Here is a 17,504-nt window from a genome sequence, read left to right as displayed (position 1 = left end):
CTAAAGATCGATCGATTAGTGAGCTGATATTTAGGATCATTAAACTCAGAGCCTCCTGTTTCATAACGTCATCAATTCAAACAGCTGAATGTTCTTCACAGAGGAGAAACACAACAACAACTTTACATAATCATGTCCTCCATGATGGCGTCATGTCCCGCTGTGAGGCTCTCATTAAGCTGCCAGCTGAAGTGAAACAGTGGCTCCTCAAAAAGGTCCCAGTTTGGCAGACTCACAGTGTTCAGTGGACTCAGACCAGGTCATCAGGAGAGTAACCTATCAGTATCAGACAATGAACTCAATGATGTAACCGCACGGAGCTGGGCCTCATCATCGCCATCGTGTCAGGACGCAATGGTTAACTCAGCTCGGGGTACGAGTCATGATTCATGATTTAAATTTACAAAACATGCTGCAGGTATTCAGAGAGAAGAAAACATGTCCTAAAGCTTTAACAACAAATCTTTACAGTCACCGAAAGAGTAGTCATCACAACGAAACAAAGCTGCAGCAGTGACTGATAAACTGAATGTTCAGCTCCTGATGATCACCTTACTCCAGGTAGAGACCGAGGATTTCAGCAGCTCATATCTGGACCAGTATCCTGAGTTACTGCAGCTCAGGAGAGCTCCGGTTCACAGGAACTAAATACATGCAATCGCACTTTTAAACACATTTAAAACACAACAATCAGTTATTGATATGAGCTTGTCTTTCCTTTGACTCCCTGTCCTTTTGTGTGGGCCCCTCGCTCATGATGCACACCTGCCCACGTGCTGCCCACACACTGATCTAACCAGCAGGACTTGTCCCCGGGATCTTCGGCCCCTCCTGGCAAATCGTTAGTGTTTCTTCATTTTTTCTGTGAAGTGATTCAAACTTTAACTCTGCAGAACGAGTCCGTCCGGATCAGGTGAGAGGAAATCCTGTTACACCAGTCACAAACTATGCACTGAGGTCTTCATCCTGTCACATCCTTTACGTCTGCCTCTCAGGTCAGGTGAGCACAGTTCATCAGAGCCCCTGTGCTCACTTTTAGACGCAGGAGCAAGCCAGAGATATTTGTCTGCTGCTTTTAACGATGCAACTTTGACAAAATGCAAACATTAAATCAAGCACAGATCCCATCTTGTAGACCCGTGTTGAACTTACCGAGCTCTATGGTTCCTCCGATCCCAATGAGGGAGGCGGCGCTGTGGTAAAGCGGCAGAGGGACGTACATCACATCGTTCTCCGTCACCCCAAACGCCCAGAAACCTGCGGCTGCCTTCAGACTCTGAAGCTGAGTAATCACAGCGGCTTTAGGGAGACCTGAGGGACACAAGACACAAGACTCTGAGTTACACAAGGCTGAAACACAATAATCTGCAGGTTTAGAAACAAGGAAGAAGTTGCAAAGACACATAAGATGATTCTTTTTTATTGTAAATCCAGAAACTGTCATGGAGAGCAGATCCTAAAAGAGAGGACGTGAAGTGGACGACCTGATGCCCTCTTCTTCAACTCCATCATTAAAGCTCTGTCCACGTGTTTAAAGAGCTCTCTCTGTGCTTCAGATCGTCTCCTCAGTTCTCAGTGATCCTGTTCTTGTGACGGAGACGCCACCGACATCAGACTCAGCAGCAGTCAAAGCGTTTCTGTTCGGACGGACGAGAGGCTTCCGGAACAAACAGGCCTTTAGTGTTTTTGGGTGGAGGCTGATCTCACGCTCAATTCAAGACGAATTTATACCGAACTGAATCTCATCTGTTCGACGTATATATAGATGAAATCTTATGACAGTGTGACGCAGGCTCGTGTCCAATCAGATTTCACAAAGAAGTGCGACAAAGATCAGGAGGATGGGGGGAGACATTAAAACCTGACCCTGAATGAACCTTTTTAATTCTGCACAGAGAATGAAACGCTCACTCCATGTAAACGATTATTTATTAAAGATCTGTCCATGTCAGGGGCATTCATCCATGAGGGCAGGTTCTCAAACACTCACCTGTTACAGGAGCAGAGTGGAGGTGGGAAGGTTCAGAGAAATCAAGCTTTAACGCTCTATTTCTTCTCTGACTAAGTTAATACGATAAGTTATAAAAATAATGCATGGTACACCTCTACTTATTTTTAATTAACAAACGATTAACGAACACACTCTGTAAGAATGACCCTATGCTCACCCCGTAATTTGGGAAACCAGGAAGTGATTCAGCAGCAACGTTGAGGACGGTAAGAAGCTACAAGGAACGAATCTTTGACAGAGAGGAGTCATGATTCATTTCACATATTTCAATAATCATTGATTTATTAGACAGTGAGAGCAGGATGATCAGACGACCCGTCCAGGTGACGTCTGAGGGAAACACTTCAGACCTTCACCTGACACACAATTTTAAAACACTGAATTCGTCATGTTTCACCAAAAGATGTTCAAGGATTACCTATGTACAAAAGGGTCACATTACACACATTATTCAGACAGTCAAACACAACAAAGAGTCTCACAAACACACACACACACACACACACACACACACACACACACACACACACACACACACACAGACACACACACACACACACACACACACACACACACACACACACACACACACACAGATGAATGAAACCCACTCACTCAGGTGAAATGAGACTCAGTATTTTACTCTTACAACCTGACTGACCCCTGAGTACAGTTACTGATCTTTATTACATTAAAGTTTGATGTCATTATAAAAAGGGGCACAGCCTTTACAGTCATTACAGGAAATTATAGTATAAAATAAAACCATCTTTTTCTTTTAGTTTTTAAATACGTTAAATATTTTAATGTGATAAATAAATCTGTATGAACTCTAAACAGTTGGAGGAACGAGCTTCAAACACAACGTTTAACTTAGTCAATATTTCTGAACTGAGCGTAAGCGAACTGATGAATATACACACACTGCAGAGAGACAACAACTTGAGGAACATGAGGAAACACTTCGGGGGGGGGGGGGAGTCTGAGTCATGGATGTGCTTATACTACGTTTCTGACAACGTGGCATAAAGGTTTCAACAACTATCGAGCCAATATTCAGCATTTCATTTTACCACTCAGAGATAATATTCATGAAAACATGCTGCACTTTGACCCCACTGCAGGAGTCCTTCCATCTATGTCTGCTGTCCCACACCTGTCTCTCCTCATGTACGGCAAAACCTACTGCAGCAGTAAAACGTCTGAGCTCTTTAATGACCGGACAGAGACTGAAACTCATCTTTAATCATGTTGCACAGATTCTTCTCATCAGTAATGAAGTCCTCGTTAAGATATTTATTCTGTGAATGCATATCAGTCTGATGAACTGCTAATAATCTATTTCGACCTTGAAGAACTGACATCAGTCGACCTCCGACTATCAGAGGATTTGCCGCAGTGAGGGATCTGAACACTTCCTCCTCCTCATGCAGCTCAGATTGTGATCCGACACGAGGATTTCACGTACGATTAATTGATTTTTAGAATCAGAGCTCTGCGGCTTCAACTCGTCCGGTTAACCTCAAGATCTGATTCACTAATGAACGAGCTATCAGAGGTCTTAATGCCGGAGAACATCTCAATGATGAGGAACATAAAACCATCTTTTCACACCAGCAGAGTCTTAAATGTCAGGAGGACAGCCTGCTCCTTATTATCCACAAACGTCCCGCTCAGGAGGCAGCATGTGATGTTTTAAGACACTGCAGTCTCTGTATGATGTTTATAAGATATCAAAGATGGCGGTCTGACACTTAACATAGCGTCCCCCCTCATCCTCTCTGTTTGCACGCCTGTACAGAGCGTCTGCACTGTCCAAATCTCTGCAGCAGGTTGTTCCACCCTCCGACAGTGAGTCTTTCACCTGAACGCCACACAGAGGAAACAGGAGGACCTGAACGCTGCTGAAACAAAGCTGCAGGAAAATGTGTCTCTGTTGATTTTAAAAGACTCAGAGAAAAAAATGTATAACTTTAACTTCTGTCCAAGTGACAGACGCTAAAAAACATGACTCCTGTGCCGGCTAAAAGAGGAGGATTAATATGCATGAGTGAATCCAAAGCACATGAGCACTGTGGAGGTCAGATTACAGTCTCATACATGCTGATGAAGCACAGTGGGTGACAGGAGGGACGGGGAGGACTCTGCTGCTGTGCTGACTTCATGTTCTTATTTTTATTGTAACGTGTCGCCATGGCTTGTGGGAGTGAGGGGAGCTGGTTCAGGTTTCTAACTGAGCTGAGCGCGCTGAGACTCACCTGTGGTCCCGGAGGTGAAGATATAGAGGGTGGGGGATTTGAGGGAGGAGGTGGCTCGTAGCTCCGCAGGTACAGGTTCATCAGACGCCGTGACAACCTTATCTAACAACGTGTTCACCTGCGTGTGCTCACTGCTGCTCTTCACGGCCCACACCTGGATGTTATCGGCCAGCAGCGTCGTCAGGGCGCCGTCCAGAGTGTCCACCAGGTCTGAGAGAGAAAGAGAAAGAGAGAGAGAGAGAGAGAGAGAGAGAGAGAGAGAGAGAGAGAGAGAGAGAGAATGAGAGTCATGAGAGACCAGGTTTAACTTGCTGTTAACATGCGTAGAGCAGCAGGAGTCAGGAGGAATCTGATAATAACAATGATAGATGATATATTTCAGCATCATTGAACATGTTCTTCATGAGGACTGTTTGTTCACTTCATTAGAACTCGCAAGATGTTGAGTTGATATTTAAAGAGCAGCGACCTGATGTCTGAACCTCCAGAGCATGAGCGATAAAGTAAACAAACCAGAGTCAGAGAAGACATGACGCTCATCCCCTCCTCTGTTAGTCGAGTACTGGGGCTCCTGTTGATGGTTTACTCATGCGCCCCATGCAAAGAGGCGACAGTCCTTGAAGGGGGCGACCCTTCCCTGCATGCCACTCCTCACTCTCTCTCAATAGAGGCATCATCCATCCATCCATCCATCCATCATCTTTACTGCTCATGTTTGCCATCAACCATGAATTTCAGGTACCTGGGATTTTCCTTTGGAGGTCACCTCCAGAGGACGAAGCTACATGGAGGTCCATGGCATGGCAAAGTGCGAAAACCCCTTGAATAAACCATAAAGGAGGGGAGGATTGAAGGCGGGGCTTACTAAGGATTGGGGGCGGGGCTACCTAATATTTTGGGGCGGGGCTACCTCATATTTGCAAATCATGAACACGATTTTGCATGTAGCCTGTTTCTACGAGCCAGAAACAGCATCCTAATTATAATCACGGTTACAGTTAATGACAGCTGTAACAGGCAACATAGTTGGCACTGTTAGCCAAAATTTTAGCATCAGCTAATTGTCTGTCACTTCTGATACTAACTCAGGATGCAAAAACAGACATTCAACAGATCATATTTCCTAAAAAATGAACAGCTGAGAGCTTTTTATTAAAATCGAACACTCAGCAAACCCTAACTCCTCCCCTCTTCAGCGGTACCGTGCTAACCAAACTAGTACTGTTAGCCTACGTCTTAGCATCTGCTACTTCTGACACAAAAAAACAAAGATGGCGGTGACCAAAATACATGCTAAACTCAAAACTTTAAATCAACAGTCCTCAGAGAGGGGAGGTCCTCTTGGAGACAACATCTTCTAACAACAGAGCTACATGTAGCAATCCTACTGCTAACTGTGATACTGATCAGGATATTAACATTGGATGGTTAATGATGATTGGCTGACTTCTCAGAGTCTTTTATTTCAACCCAACACTTAGCAAACCATGACTCCATCTGTATCTGCCCCCCCCCCCCCCCCCCCCTCTGACTCCTCCCCCTCTTCCTGCTCTCTGTGACTCTGACCATCATTCACTAAATGAACATCATGCTGTGTTGAAGAAGAAGCTAGAGACTGAGACCATAAACTCATTAGTGTTTACTGAGGGAACAAATCAGCTGAGGAAGAGGAGGATGGTTTTCTCATAGACTTCAAAATCTGACGTTTGCTAGCCGCCCTGTTGCTGTCAGAGCTCCTCCATGAATCTGTTTCCTGTTGCTGGCGGTTGCAGTGAGGACAGCGTCCTCTGACCAACATCACGCCTGTTTGTGGAGCAGTGATCAGCTGTCACATGGCTGCAGCGTGGTGAATCCTATTAACTGCAGACGCAGGAATCTCCCACCACACAAGAGGAGGAGAAACATCCTCTAACAGCTGTATCTCATATACACCTCAGAGAGGACGGCTGGTTTTAAACTTTCACCTCACTCACGCTGAGAGTTCAGAGACTTTAGGATGTGAGTTTCAGATTGACTCTCTCATTGATCAATCAGTTACTCAACGAGAGATAAAACCTGAGTCAGACATCATCAGCTGTGACCCCACAGGACTCTGGAACTACATAAATGTAATGAGAGGGCGATTACATGGAACAAATCCAATGATAAATATCAAAACACTCTGATGCGTGGTGTGTTGTAAAGTGAAGATGCAAGAAGGAATCGATTTGTCGTCAATTTATCACCAAATTTTCAGAAAATCTGTGAATCAGTCTGAAGATTTTACTTGACAAAAAAACACGTTTGAGGTCTTCTCAAACTTCTTTTAATAGTTTTTATGAGTGCACAGTTTATGACCAAACACGATCAATTAATCCAGAAAATGAAGATCAGTCTCAGCCTTCAGCAGTCTCACATATGTGACATAAGAGCTGAAATAAGAGTTCATTTATAACTTCATACATCCATAAAGTCTGACACTTCAGAGTGACAATGAGGCAACTGAACGTTATTATCAACTTCATCCTCTTTAAGTTTCTGCAACACTATATGTTCCTGCTCTTCACATGAACCCTGAAGTGAATCTGATGCACTAGTTTTTTAGGATTCTGCACCATCAGTGAGATGATTTTAATCCTGATGAGACGGCCTGATGCATGCAGTGGAGAGATAACCAGCAGGATGTTTGAGGATCGTCCCACGGGAGATTTAAAAAACCTTTTTGGACCATTTGTAAAAAGTTAAAGGAAGAAAATATTCAAGATGTTCTATTTATTTTTTTTTATTGTCCCTTTACTCTGCGTAATTCAAAATTAGCATTAGGGTAATCTGACATTTTTTAAGGTCTGTACGAAATAAAGTTTCTACACATTTTGTTAAATTCACTCCAAACTTTTTAAAAACATTATTGAAATCGTATTAAATTTCAAAGCTGAACATCTGAGGATATTATTGATTGTTTGGGATGTTACCTGTGCAGAGAAAAATAAACCTGGATCATTGGATTCACTTTTGGTTCATTTTTTAAAATCAATGTTAAATATTCACCCATTGTTAATTACTTAATTATGAATGAGTACCACAAAAAAATGTTTTTTAGTTGTAAATAGAAACACATGTACATTTATTCTTATTTATATGTTTGTATAAACTAATTTACAAATATCTAAAATATATTATTTTACCAGGTTGTAATGCTGCTGAACAAGGTTTCATTCTGTGTCTTTTTAAAATTAGACAAAGTTTTTATCCTTTTAAAAAACAAAAAAAAATTCATGTTATAATGAAAAACATCAGGGAGAGATGTGTTCACATGCAGAGATTAATCAATCAGAGGAAAAATTAATGATTATAATTTTATATCTGAACAGTTTTAGACATTTAAAAGAAGAAATGTCAAACATGATGATTTGCTGCTTTTTGTCTTTTCTGGAGTTTTTAACTTTTGATTTAAGGAATAAAACTTAAGATATCACTTTAGGCTCCTCAAGCTTTTTATTGTCTGAATGATTAATCGATTAATCGCTGAAATAATCGGATGATTTGTTGATACTGTAAATAATCCTCAGCTGCAGCTCCCAGTAAAGTCCTAAAGATGACCTGACACAGATCAGGGACCAGTAACCATCAGAGGAAACAGGGATGCAGCAGCTCAGGTGTTCTGCAGGACACACAGTGATGGAACAGGTGACGTAAGGTGCAGGTCAGGTGCAGGTGAGATCTTACCTGAGCCCACGATCAGGGTCTTGGCCCCGCAGCAGGTGAAGCAGTGCAGCAGAGACTTGGACTTGATGTTGGTGTTGAGGAAAGCCACCGAGCAGCCCACCTTGGCCAGCCCGAACCATGCGCACAGAAAGTCTGGCTCGTTGCTCATGAGCAGAGCGACACACTCTCCTCTCTGCAGCTTCAGCTCCTCCAGGAACACCTGCGCGAACCTGTTACTGCGCCGGTCGATGTCCCGGTACGTGTGCTCGGTCCCCTCGTAGACCACGAACGGCTTGTCCGGGATCCGATGCGCCTGCTGGATGAACCGGTCCAGCACCGTGAACACGCGGGAGGTCAGTTTGTAGGACTCGATCTTCACTCCGTACCGGATCACCTTCAGCAGGAAGAGCAGGTCCCTCCAGAAGTACGGGAAGCAGAGTCTCTGTAGGACGTGGGCCGAGAAAAACCCCGTGAACAGGGCGGAGAGCCATCCCAGGGACAGCGTCATGTCTGCGGCGAGGAGGAGCGGCACGGATCAGTGCGGACACTGCGCCCTGTGTTACATGTTCAGGTAATAAACACAGAGCACGCGTGATGTAAGCAGGAGCAAGTTAATAATCATGGTGACACACACCGGAAGAAGAGGACAGCTGCCTTCAAAATAAAAGAGAGCACTGTTCTTTGTTCAACATTGTTTTTATGTTTATTTATATTTAAAATACTTATTTTAATAAGTATTAATACAAGTATTGATTTAGAGTTTGAACCAGTCCAACGTTATGATAACTTACTAAAAAGGCATACAAATGGTGAAAATGAAATAGAAATACAGGGATATGTTCAAATATATGTTACTCACCCACTACCGCTCCAGAGCCCACATCACACCCTGCTCATCACCTACAAAGCCCTCAATAACCTGGCCCCATCATACCTGACCTCCTCAAACGTCACTCCCCGTCTCACCGCCTCTGTCCTTGTTCTGTTTTCTTCATCGGTTTCATTTTTACTTTTATTTTATGTAAAGCGACTTTGAGTATTAAGAAAAGTGCTATATAAATCCTATGAAGTATTTTAATTATTATTTTAAAATGTAGGTTATCATTAATTAATAGTTGATTCCAACTCAAAAGGACAAAAAAGGCCTACAAACTTAAGAAGAAACATTAATAAGGGGTCATTATCAAACAACATGAAGCACAATATACCCTGTGGGGTTATAACACAACCTTTATAGGAGGAGGAAAATGATTTAAAGCACCATAAACCAAACAGGGATCAACAAAGAAGGACTATTTTCTCCAATAAATGTACTTTTAAGCAACTGAGGACATGTTGAGTTATTGAATATTACAAGTGGAGACATTGACTTTTTATAAACGGTAGTTAAAGACAGAAGAGCTGAAGGTACGTCACATTAGATTAAGATATTATAAAACTCTAGTTTATATGATACATAACATGTTTAAAGGCTTTGCTTATTTTTTGCCAACAACATTCGAACACATCATTTTGTTTGTTGGTCGCTTTTGTTCACTTTGACCTGAGGAGAGGCTTCAGCATGTCAAAAAACTGTGTAGCCTGTATATTTTATTCTGAAGGGCGCTGTCCCTTCACTTCCGGTATGTCTGTTTTGTGGAGTAACTTGTCAGTGTTTCGATGCCGGAGTAAAGTCATGTGACTGTTGCTATGGAGATCAGTGGGCGTGTCGGTCGAGGCGCTTTCAGTTTGAACATCAGATAAGATGAGAGAGAGAGAGAGAGAGAGAGAGAGGAGAGAGAGAGAGAGAGAGAGAGAGAGAGAGAGAGAGAGAGAGAGAGAGAGAGAGAGAGATGCAGTTGTTATCTGAAGAAGAACAGAAGAAGAAATGTGTCTGTTTAAACGGTTTTCCTGATCATGAAGATTAAAAGAGAGGTCTCTTTTTTTGATGGATTTAAACATCACTTGATTTTTTTTTTTTAAAAAGCCCCACAGTTAAATTACTGTATAATCCATTTTAAGGTAATTTTGCTTAATTTAAATATTATTTCTCCAATTAACTTTTTTTTTTTGGTCTGACAGCTCACTTTTTATACAAATTAAATGAACAAATATAATCTATTTTTATCTTTATATCAGACATAACAGATCAGACTTTTTTTTTTTTTAAAGTACATTAATGTGAGGTACAAGTAATCTTGAATAGCTGGACTTAAATATCCAAAACTTTATTGACACTATTTGCATTAAGCAACAACTTTATAATTAATGTTTGTCTTTAACGTGCTGTAAAGATACTTTATTGTGAAAGGTAAAGAAATATTTAATATGAACACATTAAATCAAAGTCTGTGAGATGATGTAGATCCTGGAGGAGATTTATGACACACTGAGTCGCTGAGTGGCTTCATGACACTAACATGGAGGAGAACAAACCCGAGTCACATGACCATCACATGAACATTTAGCATCACGCCTGCAGACTAAATCAAATTGAAAGGCATGCAGCTGTCTGCATCAAGTGTGCACAAAGACTAACTCAACGTCAGACACAAACTCAACATCAGACACAAACTCAGTGTCAGAGGATTCAAAGTCAGTCCTGAGATCTCAGAGACTCTCCTCCATTATTACAGCCAACAGGAGCTCACTGATTCATCATAACCACTTCACCTCTTTGTTTTTGACTTCTGGGTTAAACCTGAGTCTCTTTGAATAAAAGGTTTAATACTAAAAGTTGAATCTATGTGTCTTCAGATTATCAGGTATTAATGGAACTTATTTTTTCAGATTAAAGTCATCAGACGTTTAAGAGCGTGCACAGGTGGAGAGAAGCCTTCAGTTCTTTTCTGTTGGTCTGTTAGTCTGTTAGTCTGTGATGCATGATGGAGTTTAGCCAAGGACGTCCTCATACTTCATGAGTTAGTCTTCAGGACTCGGACGGACGGCCTGTTCCCTGAGGATAAAACAACATTTTGGTTTGCAAACAGAGAAAAGAGAAAACATTAAAAAGCAAACAGGAACAGAACATGCAAAAAAGGTAAAGTCAACATGAGTTTGATCAATACTGAAAAGGTGCAGAGACACAGACTCAGATCAACATTTAAACAGCTTGTTTGTTTGATTCATGTAAGAGCTTTGAACTCTTATTTTAGAGCGTTTCCTTCTGGTTTGAATAACTTTCTCTTGTTTCTTCTCAGACCGGACTCGATGACAGACCATACCTGTGTTCTCCAAGCATCCAGAAAAACCTGCTGCTCCTGCTCTCAGCTCCGAGGAGACGATGAAGAGGAGGATTACTTCATCTCTGTGACACCTGAAAACACAGTTTTTACTTTATTAGAAAGACAGAGAAGCTGAAATCATCCTTTATTAACAGTTAATTTCTCTTTAAGGAATAAAGGTATCCACTGCTCTTCATAAATCCCTCCTACATGTAAACATCACTCAGAAAACACAGGATACTCTATTCAGCCATTCATATCAACCTTCATCACACACCTGGAAGTTGCACCTTTTTGCTCGTGTAACTTGTGATTTGATTATATCCATGCTTGAGTTCATGAATCATCTGTGACTTGTGTGGAAGACAAAACCTGGAAACAGACCTTCATTAAAGAGCGTGTAAATCACCACACTGACTCTCTGCCACAGTCCTCTTTAAATATTGAGAACCCGTGTCCTCATGAACCTTCATATGTCTGTGGTGATAAAACTGACCACTGTGAAGATAAATGAGCCGCCTCTGATTTCTCACAGATATCAGGCTTTGGCGCCACCTTCTGCTCAGCTGAAGAACTGCATAAACAACAGTCTTCTCTGATGAAGTGAGTAAGAACAGACAAAGGGACGTGTGTGGACTGATGATGGAGCTGTTTACCTCAGAATCTCTTACATGATACCAAGTGTCATAAAAATGCAGCTTTACCTCTGATAGCTCCATATTTTAACGAGTTAATCTGTATTATTTCTGCCTTCAATTAAGAATATTTATGCTGTGTTATTTCTGCTCCTGTTTAGGGCATCAGACTTCTTTATTTTGTTCTGGTTCTGTGATTTCTAACCAAATTTCAGAGGGATCCTATGAGCCTTTATTTTTGTTTTAAATCACATTAATTTGACTGGAGGCTCAATAAGCTTTCAAAAGGAGTTTAAAGACAGCTTTAGAGGAGGCCAATTCCTGCATGAAAGAATAACTGCTGCAGGATTTTAACGGTACAATGTCAAAGATTATTGTGACTCTTATTAACAAAGGATATTTGAATATGTTACATGTTATAATGCTAACCTCACATGAGCAAAGCATGAACATTTGAGGTGAATCTAAAAATTAGGCTACCATTCAGAAATTAATTTTCAAAGGAGAGCAAAATCCGAAACACCTTATTTATTTTATTTACTCTATTTTCACTGGTTTTTTTCATAACTTTTATGGACAGAATTTTTCTAGGCGCAGCCAAGTGGCGGAGAGTGTCCAGTTCGGTGGCCTTCGGATTCCATCTCTGCTCTTTGCAGATGATGTGGTCCTACTGGCGTCATCGAACAGTGACCTCCAGCTTGCACTGGGATGGTTTTCAGCCAAGTGTGAAGCACTTTAGGATGAGGATCAGTACCTCTAAGTCTGAGGCCATGGTGCTCAGTCAGAAAAGGGTGGCTTGCCCACTCCGGGAGAGTCTTTGCCCCAGGCAGAGGAGTTTAAGTATCTTGGGGTCTTGTTCACGAGTGAGGGGAAGAGGGAGCGAGAGATTGACAGACGGATCGGGGCAGCGTCTGCACTGTTGCGGATGCTGTACCGGTCTGTTGTGGTGAAGAGAGAGCTGAGCCGGAAGACAAAGCTCTCAATTTACCGGTTGATCTACATTCCAACCCTCCCCTGTGGTCACGAGCTGTGGGTTGTGACCGAAAGAACAAGCTCGCGAATACAAGCGGCCAAAATGAGCTTTCTCCGCAGGGTGTCTGCGCTCAGCCTTAGAGATAGGGTCAGGAGCTCAGACTCAAAGTAGAGCCGCTGCTCCTCCCAGTCGAGAGGAGCCAGATGAGGTGGTTCGGGCATCTGGTCAGGATGCCTCCCAGACGTCTCCCTGAGGAGGTGTTTCCGGCATGTCCGTCTGGGTGGAGGCCACAGGGAAGACCCAGGACACACTGGCGAGATTATATCTCTCAGCTGGCCTGGGAGCGCCTCGTTTTCCTTCAAGAAGAGCTGGTGGAAGTGGCCGGGGAGAGGAGTGTCTGGGCTTCCCTGCTGAGACTGCTGCCCCCGCGGCCCGGACGTTGAGGAAGATGAGATGATATGGTATGGTATGGTATGGTATGGTATGGTATGGTATGGTATGGTGTTTTATTTAATTCAGTCGCTCTTATTCACAATAATTCACAACAATTTCTCAATTGTTTATACCATAGACTGTATAAAATATGGATGTAGTATCCGTGACGTCACCCATCTGTTTCTGAACGCTGTTTTGAAGCCAATCGGCAGCAGCAGCCATATTGCTTCTGTGGAGCCAGTGTGACGTAAAGAGGCGGGCTTTGAGCCTCCTAGCCAACAGCTACAGTGTTCCTGCAGTCAGCTGTGCCTCTCATTGGAAGACTAGTAATCTCAATATCTTCAAAATTGCCGCGTTAGAAAAAAATTCACCCACCTCACAGTGAGAGGACATCGAGAAATTAGCTATTCAGACTACACTCATCTTTTGCACCAGGCTGTAAACATGTTTATTTTTGCTGTAAAGATCGTCTTTTTCCTATTCATGTGTATGTGACTTCAGGTACTTCCGGAGCCAGCCTCAAGCGGATCCTCGATGAACTGTAGCTTTTAACACTTCCGCATTGGACTCATATTTTTAGACCGGAGGTTGCAGCTTGGTTTATACACAAATACCCGGTACTTCAGACACATGTAACCTATGCACCAACCCCCTGAACCAATTCTGCTAAACTGCAAGCACAATTTCTGCTTTACACTCAAATTGCAGTTCTAAAACACTACACACAATTCTCTGCATTTGGCCCAAATTTCATTAAGAAAATCTCTTGTTTTCACAAGGAACACACTGTCATTGAAAATCTAAAGTTAATTGCCCTACTATGCACACTGACTCAGCACATGGGCAAACCATGTCCCCGCCTGTCAATCAAGTCAGCTGTGCCTCTCATTGGAAGAGTCGTAATCTCAATATCTTAGAAATAGCTGCGTTAGAAAAAAATTCACCCCCCATACAGTGAGAGCACATCGAGAAATGAGCTATCCAGACTACACTCGTCTTTTGTACCAGGCTGTAAAGATCGTCTTTTTTAAATTCATGTGTATGTGACTTCCGGTACTTCCGGAGCCAGCCTCAAGAGGATCCTCGATGAACTGCAGCTTTTAGCACTCCCGCATTGGACTCATATTTTTAGAGCGGAGGTTGCCACTTGGGGCAAACACCCATCACACAGTTTTACAATTAGAAGTCAGAGCTTTATTTCCCCCGCTGCTTGGCCAGGGAAAACATTGTTTGTTATGTGGATGAGGTGCTGTGGCCAGACCGAAACAGAAGAGAGGATGCAGCATAGTTGTTTTGTAATTTTTTTACTGTAACTGTATACAGTACATTATTCTGTTGTTTTGTATGTAGACCACTGTATGTGCAACTTTATGTTGGTTGGGATGTACACTGTGTACACTGTTTTTTTGGGGAAAAATTAAATATATTTGTTACCGTGTATTTGTGTGTTTTGAGTATAAAAACAATATTCTAAAATATTTTACAACACACTTCTGTATGTACTGTCTGTAGTAAGTGTAACACTGAGCCAAAAAAGGCCTAAGTCATTATGATGAATGGAGAAGAAGTGTTTTCCATTCATCAGAGTGTTTTACATTGAACACATCAGTGTTCAACTGGTTCTTATAAATGTCTATTATGGTGGTCTGTGTGTGTCATTTGAAAACAAAATACCATTTTGAGAAGAAATAACATTGTTTTGAATGTAAAGTTTCATTTTGGAGAACTGAGGGGTTTTTGCCCATTGTGTGTGTGTGTGTGTGTGTGTTTTTTTTTATTTGTGTGTACAGTTCTGAGAGTATGAGGCATGCTTTCAGAAAATGTGTGTAAACAATTGAGAAAAAGTGTAAATTCATACTAATGAATTTTATAATGCAGACAAACAGCCTGTAAACAGATCCAACACGTCACTGACTCACTGTCGCATTCTATTGCCTATGATCTTGTGTATGAACTGTGATGTCACAGCGCCTCTCCTCAAAAAAGTCTATAAATGATCAGACTCTCCTGCAATCTTTTCATTCGAGCCACCAGAGCGAGAGACAAACAGACATTGAATTTGATTCACTTGACAAACAGACAATAGTTCACCAGAACATCCACGATTATCATCGAGATGAAGAAGAACATAAAGAAAGGCAAGAACAGGAAGACAGCCGTCCCTGTCCTGCAGGTGTGGACTGAGGAAGCGGACGCCCTCAGAACGCACATGAAGCCTGCGGACCTTGAGGATGAGGAGGATGCCATCATCCCAGTCTGGGAGTTGGGAGTGAAGGTGGTCCAACAGGTGGACACTGAAGACTTTCCTGCACTGCAGAAGGAGCCATTAAAAAGGCAATCTCTGCAGGAGCCGAAAGAAGAAAGTGTAGGTTCGAGCCAGGTTCAGGTTCAAGTTCAGATCCCTGAGCCTGAACTCCAAATTGAACGACCTAAGGAAGCCCTTGAAATTGAAAAGGAGGAGCCAAGACAGACAGACGAACATCCAGCCCAGCAAACAGCTGTCATCAGACTGCAGGCTGAGCTGTCTCGCATGTGCATGGCCCTGCAGAATCAGTCACTACTGTGGGGGAATGACAGAGCCTTTCTCCTTAGAGAAAACGCCACACTGCGTGATGCACTGTACCATGCAAACGTGGCACTGGAGATTCAGAAGCGTCAGTGCACAGAGGACCGGTCTAGCCTGCCTGCGGAGGTGATCACTAACACCTGTGCCAATCAGGCAACCAACAAGGACCACCAGAGGGAGGAGAAAGACTCATGTCTCCTTGCCGAGACTCTGAAGGAGAACGCCACAATGAAAGCTGCACTGAGCCAGGCCAAGGAAGAGCTAGAGAACAAAAGCAGAGAGTGGGAACAGGAAAGATCCTTTCTGCTGTTGGTGAATGAGGAAACCATCAAGTTACAGGATGCTCTCTGCCAGGCCCAAGACGACCAGAAGAAACAGCAGCAGCACTGGAAGGAAGACAAGTCACGCCTCTTAAAAGAGCAGAAGGAGACAACATCCAAGCTGGAGGCTGACCTGCGTCAAGCCCAGATAAAAACCCAGTGTTCCCTTGATTCAGAGGAGAGGACCAAGCTCCTGTTCAGAGATATGGCACAAAAGGCAAAGCTTAATCAAGAACAGTGGAAGGAGGACAGGTCCCGTCTCCTGGCAGAACGTGAGGAGGAGACCATCATGATGCAGCAGGCAAAAATGGACCTGCAGAAACAAAAGCGTGAGTGGGAGAAGGAGAGAGCACAGCTCCTTGCAGAGCAGAAAGAAGCTCTCAAGATGAAGACCGCCCTGAACAAGGCCCAAGAGGAGCTGAAACAACTAAAGCTGCAGTGGGAGCAGGAGAAGGCCTCTTTCCGAGAGACTTTAACCGTCATCAACGAGTCTCTGGAGGAAGAAGAGAAAGACAGAAACAAGACTGAAAACACTTTAATGGACCGACTGAGGAACCTGGAGACTCAGGTCGAGGAGGCGAGGAAACCACCAAAGATGTCTTTCAAGAAAAAGTTCTGCAACTTCTTCAAAAGAGATGCAGGGACTCCCTCTCTAAACCCACCATAATAACACAATAAAACAATAACACATTACATGCAATAATAATAATAACAATTAAAACTGAATAAATAAAAAAAACAAAAAATAAAAAAAAGTTGCTGAACTGACTTTCTTATCAAATATCAAATACAAAATAAATCATAACTAGGCTGCATGCTGCTTGAATGACCAAAGTCCCCACATCTCAACATCATTTAAAAACATTTTAGTGTGCGTTGAGTTATTTTGGGAATAAAAGCTTTTGATTAAATATTTTCTATTGTATGCAGCTTAGTGGTCCTGTTTTTAAAATGAATATCACCCAGTTGTGTTACACAAGAAAAATCAACAACTAACATTCATCAGTCTATATCAATCTGGAAATAATTAACCTAAACATGAGTGTTTTTATATGTAGGGATAAAAATGTTGAACATGTCGCTCCTTTTACATTCGGACCATCCAGAAATGCATCAGGTAATTGTGCTCATGAATCAAATCATTGAAGGATCATTTGAGTTTTTAAGTATAGACTATTTAATGGGATGGACAAAACAGAAGATATCATAATGGCGCTATCATTATGTTAATATTAGCGCCACCCAGTGGTCAAAAAGAGATGATTTTTGCCTCACAAATACAAATTCACTTCTTAAAATGTGAAGTAATGTCACGTTAAAAATTCATAGAGAGGCCTCCATGTAACTAACTATGTACAGTGAAACTGAGACTCACCTATAGACTGTATAAAATATGGACGTAGTATCCATGACGTCACC

General features: G+C 42.3%; 1 protein-coding gene and 2 long non-coding RNA genes across 3 annotated transcripts in view; 1 reads left to right on the top strand and 2 right to left on the bottom strand.

Annotated features, from left to right (window-relative positions):
• The window catches only part of slc27a6 (solute carrier family 27 member 6), a 23,552-nt gene extending 14,969 nt beyond the window's left edge, over positions 1–8,583 (bottom strand). The window contains exons 1-3 of the mRNA XM_034709170.1: positions 7,975–8,583; positions 4,270–4,479; positions 1,153–1,311 (exon numbers count right to left, since the gene is read on the bottom strand). Of these exons, the coding sequence (XP_034565061.1) occupies positions 1,153–1,311; positions 4,270–4,479; positions 7,975–8,461 (856 nt within the window). The 5' untranslated portion in view covers positions 8,462–8,583. The remainder of the gene's footprint in view (positions 1–1,152; positions 1,312–4,269; positions 4,480–7,974) is intronic.
• LOC117830863 lies at positions 7,943–11,569 on the top strand. Its single transcript, XR_004634853.1, has 2 exons — positions 7,943–8,524; positions 11,133–11,569. It is a non-coding gene; the product is annotated as an uncharacterized LOC117830863 (long non-coding RNA).
• LOC117830864 lies at positions 10,226–17,504 on the bottom strand. Its single transcript, XR_004634854.1, has 3 exons — positions 17,461–17,504; positions 11,157–11,248; positions 10,226–10,888 (listed from the first exon to the last, which is right to left on the bottom strand). It is a non-coding gene; the product is annotated as an uncharacterized LOC117830864 (long non-coding RNA).

This window comes from Notolabrus celidotus, chromosome 19, assembly GCF_009762535.1.
Source record: "Notolabrus celidotus isolate fNotCel1 chromosome 19, fNotCel1.pri, whole genome shotgun sequence".
Lineage (NCBI taxonomy): Eukaryota > Metazoa > Chordata > Actinopteri > Labriformes > Labridae > Notolabrus > Notolabrus celidotus.
This window is presented reverse-complemented; position numbering and strand designations above follow the sequence as displayed.